Source organism: Colletotrichum navitas (genome assembly GCF_030913465.1).
Source record: "Colletotrichum navitas strain CBS 125086 chromosome Unknown LY79scaffold_127, whole genome shotgun sequence".
Classification (NCBI taxonomy): Eukaryota; Fungi; Ascomycota; class Sordariomycetes; order Glomerellales; family Glomerellaceae; genus Colletotrichum; species Colletotrichum navitas.
Window position 1 is genome coordinate 67551 of NW_026850673.1, and position 7157 is coordinate 74707.

At 41.9% G+C, this 7157-nt stretch overlaps 2 protein-coding genes across 2 annotated transcripts; both read right to left on the reverse strand.

The window, feature by feature from the left end:
- Positions 1 to 1940: 1940 nt before the first annotated feature.
- Positions 1941 to 2270, reverse strand: LY79DRAFT_528330 (uncharacterized protein; the record flags this gene model as incomplete). The annotated part of the gene is made up of 1 exon (XM_060556012.1): positions 1941 to 2270. A coding segment is annotated over one exon (330 nt), but the record flags the coding sequence as incomplete, so codon positions are not given.
- A 2550-nt stretch (positions 2271 to 4820) lies between these two features.
- Positions 4821 to 4970, reverse strand: LY79DRAFT_528327 (uncharacterized protein; the record flags this gene model as incomplete). Its single annotated transcript, XM_060556010.1, has 1 exon — positions 4821 to 4970. A coding segment is annotated over one exon (150 nt), but the record flags the coding sequence as incomplete, so codon positions are not given.
- Positions 4971 to 7157: the final 2187 nt, after the last annotated feature.

Genomic DNA, 7157 nt, shown 5'->3' on the forward strand with positions numbered 1-7157 from the left:
TGTGCTTGTCCTGTGGGCTTGATTCTCTTGACGCGGTGTATGGGCCAGTGGGGACCCGCGGACACCAACTCCAAGGTTAGACCATTAGTCTATTGCCTAAATCACTGGCCCCTGGTGCCTGAAATTTGTGGGTAATGGCTTTACCTTGTTACTAGACTGTCGGGTCAAACTAGACCAGGGGCTTAAGCAAGGAGCCTGTCCTAACTAACGGCAGGTTAACTACAACAGGGGTGAGTAGATTATGAGAGGAACGGCGTCGTAATAAAAAAAACTACCGGTGTCTATTTTAGGCGTTGCTATTATAACGTATAATTGAAGCCACAGTGTTCATTAGTCCCTAGTTTAATCTATTTCTAGAGTAATTAGCCTGTGCTTATGCCAGTGCTATGTGTACAAATAATGGTTTTTATATGGTGAAGGTATATGTCTGTGCAGTAAGAGAACTAGAAGAGTTTACTGTAACTAGACATTTTCCTTAGGCGTAGCTGCTAGTTTTACCCTTTTCTATCTGTTACTCTTTACTATCTTATAGTCCTGTAATGCGCTAGTTTTCTATTATAGTCTATATCTTAATAGGACTGTCTATTGTGACTATAATACTTCTACTGGCCTGCTGCATCTAGAAATAGGCGTTATGGAGAAGAACTACAGCTTGATAAAGCGGAAACGTATTAAAACCACCTAAGGGGGCTGTTGACTAATTCTCTAAGGACGGTCTTTTTTTAGATAAATTAGCTCCGGTATGGTTGTTTCTGGCATTCTATTCTTTACTAATAGCGTTTTAGGCATGCGACACCATCTCTTTTTGTTTAGAGGGTCTTCTGCCTATTGCGACAGCAAGAAGGAGGTGATGGTTTTAGTATGAAATCTCTGTATAAGTGCATGGGGCATGGGCGCCTGCGTTGGGAAATGTTAGCTGCCTAGAGCTCAGGTGACTAGTTACATTCGTCTGGTTTAAGCAAGGTAGAAGGTCATTGTTGGTTTTCACTCATTAATTGATGGGATATCCCTGGTTCTTGTGATTTCACAAGGTGCAGGAAAAAGTGGTCAATTGAGTGTTATTATAATAGTTGTTGTTAAAGGTAAGGGCACAAGTGTAGTAGCTCCCTTGCGTGTGGGCAAGGGTGGGGAATACTGCCGGTAGGCGGTGTGTCACGTGACCTACCTCCTCCGGCCGCATCACCCATATGCCAACAGTCATTCATATGCACTAAAAGTTCATCAGTCCTCACAAGTCACTACGTTAATGTATTCAAGTAGTATCAGTATGAAGAACTAATACCCTGCAATACTTTGCAATAATCAATTTGCCCCGCTGGTTTTATAATAAGCAATCTTAATAAGCCTTTTTTTTCCTGTCTGCCTCCTTTTCTCATAATCCATAACGAGCCGGTTTCAGCATGAGTATTGGACTAGTTTTGTCAGTTTAGAGAAGCATTTACCGCGTATATTAGTTCGCCAGCCATCACATAGCTCGTAGTGACATAGCCTTAACAGGGCAGACCTCGAGCGCCAGACCCACGCCCTTTCTCGTACGGATTCTCACTGCCTGGTTTGCAATGACACAGTATCATTTCCTTTCATTAGAAGTATTAGTATCCTTATTGCTCTCATCATTCTCTGGATGGTCGTAAGATTCCATATACAGACTGCGAATAGACGTAGCCACTGTTTTTGCCTTCTCTATAAGACTAGCGACCGGCCTAAACTTGTTAAGGCTGTTTGTAAGTGTGTTGAGAGACTCAGTGGCATGATTTTAACGTATAGTAAGTAAAATGAGGGATGAAACAGGTTTTATTTCCCCTTTGCTGTATCCTGAGAGTTTGGAATGCCGACCTGACTGGACTTTATTAACAGTAACGTTAGCCGGCTAGGTAATTCTCACCTACCTAGACTATGTCAGAGCAATTATAATGGGATCCACTTGAATTGTGCAGTATCTAAGAAAGAAAGTAGGATGCAGCGGCGACTTGACTCGGTTTCATACTGATGAATCTCTCGTTGAGCACAGTACTCGCAGCTAAGTATCGTGCGAACGTGTGAATGTGAGGGCTTAGTCTATCGATGGTTGCTATCCGACGTAAGATATAGAAAGGGCTCAGCACTTCGAGGCGATGTTTTGGTATCTCCAAGAGCTGTTCTTGGATAAGGGGTATGTTACTCTGTTCGTAATAGATGCTGTAGAGATAATAAAGGTTAAATACGGATGGCGGACGGTGTATCACGCCTTTGTGTTCAACAGCCAATAGGAAGGCGACTGCACCTAGAATTCCCTAATAGGACTTTGCGGTCTTTATAGATAGAAAACGGTCTACGTAATTGACCGCTAGGAAGATTGTCTCGATTGGAACTGTGAACTTCTTGCAATGTAGTATAAACTGCTTCACAGGCTTTCTATAACCATCCTAGTTCAAGTAAGGATGAAAGTCAATATAGTGGGCAAAAGGTAGCATCTTGGTCTACTTAATGAGTTACTGTGGTGCAGTCCTAGAAGGCCCTAGCTTTTACCTCTGTGTTTATCGCTTAGTTAAATATCTCGTCGTCATGTTCGTTCGAAGAGTTTAGGTCTTCATTATCTGTCGTAAAGGCCAGCCTCTCGGAATCGGCCATGTTTGGAGAGCAAATTCGAATCCAAATGATACATATTAGAAGTATGCAGGATGTACAGTAGAAGGCGAATTAAGTGTTGCTGAAAGTTTAGTTAACATTTTTAGTGGTGTTGGTGTGGGCCTGTGGCTTATACGGCTTGGCAGATCACCCCTGTAGGGACGCAGTACTCAAGGAACAATCACTAACAGAGCTAGAACTGGCTGCTGACCACAAACCCTACTGGTAATCCGTTTGGGGGACCACCGCAACGGAAATAAGATGTCTTGCACCCATTTGTGCCACTGTATCCTTCCTTCTGGAACAAAGCTAGATATGGATGCTGACTATAACCCCACTGGTAACCCGTTCAGGGGCCACCTTATATAGCAAAAGGTGTACAGCGCCCATCTGCTGCCCAGTTTGTTGTTCCTATATTCCTTGTTGTCTTCTGCCTCTCCAAAAGCCACCACCCTGGCGCCGCAACTTGATGCTACAAAGCGTCTTCTGGTTGAAACTATGCTGACGCAAGGATACAATACTAAGCTAGTAGCCTCAAAAACCTTAGGCACTGTGCGCACCGTCCAGAGAATCCGTCTAGAAAGACAATATTCCAAAATGCCTACCTGAAGAACAGCCCACGTTGGCCGCCAAAGCCGCATGACATCGTCCATGCAGAAGACCTTATGTGACATGTTAATTAAACAGCTGTACCTGTATCGATGCGAGATAGCAGACTTTCTTTATCGTCACTTTGGGACACGTATATCGGAGCGATCGATCGGTCGGACCCTGCGGTCAATCGGCTGGACTAGAAAAACGATCCGCCGTATTGCCCAACAACGGGATGACGATCTTCGAGACCACTATCTACATAGGATATCGCAGTACAAGTCCTACCAGCTTGTCTTTGTAGACGAATCTGGCTGTGATAGACGGGCGGGCTACTGGCGCTGGGGGTGGTCTCCGAAGGGGTCCTCTCTGGTGGAAATCACGAAGTTCGGCCGCGGAAGAAGATGGCACATTCTTCCAGCATACGCCCAAGATGGCATCCTGCTGAGACGAGTTTACCAAGAGTCAACAGACAGTGACTTGTTCGAAGACTTTATTGCTTAACTGCTCCATTACTGTGGTAGATACCTAGAGCCTAAGTCGGTAATCGTCATGGATAATGCTTTGTGGCACTGGTCAGAGAAGACTATGCAGATGTGCCGAGATGCGGGTGTGGTGCTGGAGGTTCTATCGCTGTACTCGCCTGACTTCAACCCTATTGAGGAGCACTTTGGAGTACTTAAGAGGTTTATTAAGAAACAGTGGCATGAGAACGAGGACTTCATTGCAAGAGAGTTCCAAATGTTTTTGGAGTGGTGCGTCGATCTATTACATAGCCACCAAGATAAACGCAAACGCAGTCTAATTAAAGTAGAGTCTAGATATAGGAAACTTCATCCTGCTCTTCAAAGCCTCTTTGCCTCTTGCTGAAACTTCTTAATGCTGCTTACAAATTGCAGTGTAATGCCTGGTTTCACCCCGCCCTTAACTATTAAATTAGCAGCGACCTTCGGGTGCTGTAGAATAGAGTTTAGTTCAAGAAACTAATCTAACGTAAACTAATTCGCAGTTTGTAAAGCCCCTCTCTATTGGTCGCTTTTAACTTGTTATAGAGTCTAGTTGTAGTACTCCTTAAGTATGTTACTTCTATCCCCTTCTATGGGGCCAAGGTCTCTAGTAAGGGTTACCTTGGCTATATTATAATGCCTACTGTGGCCTAATGCATAGGCCTTGTAGCTAAAACAATTAATAGAGCCCTCTGCCTTTCGCTTGCGGCTGTCATCCAATACGTCTTAGAGGATTATTAATAGGATCTCGATACCAACGTTAACCTCCTCTGCGTTCTCCCCTTCCCTCATGTTTCCTTTTATATAACACATAATCTCTTCTAAATGCCTTAATAATAGCTTATGGTGGTTTACTTGTTCATTTGGCTAGCAATATAGTCCTTGCTTATAGTATCTACCTCTACAATAATGATACTCATAGACTCAGGTCTAAAGACCAGCGTTGGCCACTCTCTGAAGCTTTTGGGCCTTGGTGGCATTTGGCTTCTTCCTCTTGCCCTTGGTGGTCGTGGAGTTGCCTAAGGTTTCCTTGTAAATAAGCTCTAAACTAAAAGTTAATTTCCTTCCCTTGCTAAACAAGGGACCTAGGCCTTCTATATAGTTGTTCACTATGTCCTAATCAATCTCTACGCCCTTAAATCGCTTCTTTAGACCGCGCTGGTGGCTTTGCTTAATGGATATGTTAATAATTGTTTCTTTGCACGTATACTTATCTCCTGGGAATTTGCTCCTGTCTTTCAATAGGGTCTCAAGTTGTAGCTTAAAGTCAATGTTCTAAAAGTCGCTTGGAGCTAGGACAAGATTAGGGTCTATGTCTAAATAAATTTGCCTTGCTTGGTTATTCTTACGCTAGGAGACCTTCTAGCGAAAGTTCTAGTGAATATATATAGGGTTATTCTTATTATACTAAGTTGTACAGTCCTAGTTATTTGATTAGAGGAGGGGCAGTGCACGTTCATTATTTGACTGGTCGTTGGCCTCTTTGGCATCTAAGCTGGCGTGTTCAGCTGCTAGGCTGACTCTTGTAGAGTCAGAGATTAGGTATTTGGGGGTTCTATAATGTATAGCAAAATCGTCCTCTGGCCAGTCAAAGTTGAGGCTTTCTATGATAGTACACATGCCTTCCAAGACAGGCGATGTTCAGGAAGGATCATTACTATAACGTCTTGCGGTTTATTGCTAACTACGAGTAGAGACTACGTGGCCGCTTTGTAGACTTTTTAATAGGTTTCTACTGGTTTCTATGGGTCTGTCTATTGACTGCTTCTGAACCGCCTGTCCAGAACTACATGAACGTAATTCGAAGCACTTTGACCAGAATGCTCATCGCTGCGCTCAGCACAAAACTGCATAAAATTATATTTATGAAGGGTAGTTAGATGTTGCCCTTGGTTAAGCTGGCGTATAGTAGTAGTTACTTGTGCATGAACCGAGATCTGAGGTGCATCAAAACATGTATAATTTCGTTGTTAAAAAATTAACAGAACTTTTCCAGCTATGATTGGCTCTAGAGCCACTCCTGTTGTTGACCCGCATGACGGCATCAGTGGAGGCTGCTATTTGAGCAATGGCTGCCTTAACTATTCGTTACATCCTATTTACATTGTAAGGAAATACTACAGCTTGTCCTAGAAAAAAGACTTATTCTCATTAGGTCACAAGGGTTAACTGGCTCTTTAACGATGCGTTAGATAATCTTAACAAGCTGTGTGCAGTAGGAGGCCAACGCATGATACAGTTAGAATAACTGTAACAAGTAGCTTAGGTAGTATAGATTACATGAACCAATTGCTGTCCTTACCAAGGCGCTAGCCTGATCTTACGTAGTACATAGCTGACGCCTAGTCAAAACCATGTCCTAATGCCCCTAACAACTGTTATAACCATTAACAACTATTATTAACTACTGATCTTTTGTTAGTCTACGCCTGATGCTTATCTAGGCTACTACCGATTATTAATAATTTGCTATGAACAGCTATGCTTAACGTTGCCGTCGCAAGGACTTCTAAATTGCCCTTATATACGCCCTACCCCTCAAATACAATGCTATTGTCTTTGCTTACAATGAGATATAGGAGGAAGATAGAGCGCAGCTAGGAAGTGCACTAGAAGATTATAACACGTATAGCACCAGTTAGATAGAAAGCCACAACGTTGTTCTGCTTCTCCTCCTTAACGTAGGGAAAATCAGCGTAGTAAGCGCAGCCACTTGTCTCTAATTAAGCTTTACTAGGATCAAGCTAGCCTATTTAGCCACTAAACTAGTTTATTAGGCAGCAGGGCCAACTCTATAGCAGCTAAACATTAAAAATTCAAGAACTTTATAATCCTAAGCATATTTATTATCTAGCTAGTTAATTTTAGGGTTTTATAATAATATGGATTCCTAGCAGAGGGCATATAGGTAAAATAGGTGCTACTTTACTTCTGCTAATCTTAGCTACCTATAATTAGAGGCCTTATAACTACTTCCTTTTAGTTTCTTTAGATTTCTAATTTCTATAGGCTTTAGTTTAGGTCCTTCTCTAGAGCCTTATAAAAACCACGCTATTAATTAAGTTATAAAGTATGCCTCCCCTCTCCCAACAAGAGTATTTTATTACCTAATAAGCCTACCCCTTTAACAAAATCAAGTGTGTAGATCTACTTAGTAGCCTTATTCTTAGCTAAAATATAGCCTTAATAGGCTTAGTATTAAGAATGCCTAGCTATACATTAGGCCTAAGCCAATTACGCATCCTAGTATAAACTATTAGTTATTAGCCTAATCCTAAATCTCATTAAGTATAGTAAAAGGGGATCACTAGGCAAGCAAGAAAGCATACTTATATATAACTATTAAATCTTTAGACTTATATAAATAAGAAGATATTTGTTCTATATGCTAAAAAACTACTTCTCTTCTATGTTGCTAAAATATTATGCTATATATAGCTTTATAGCCACCCT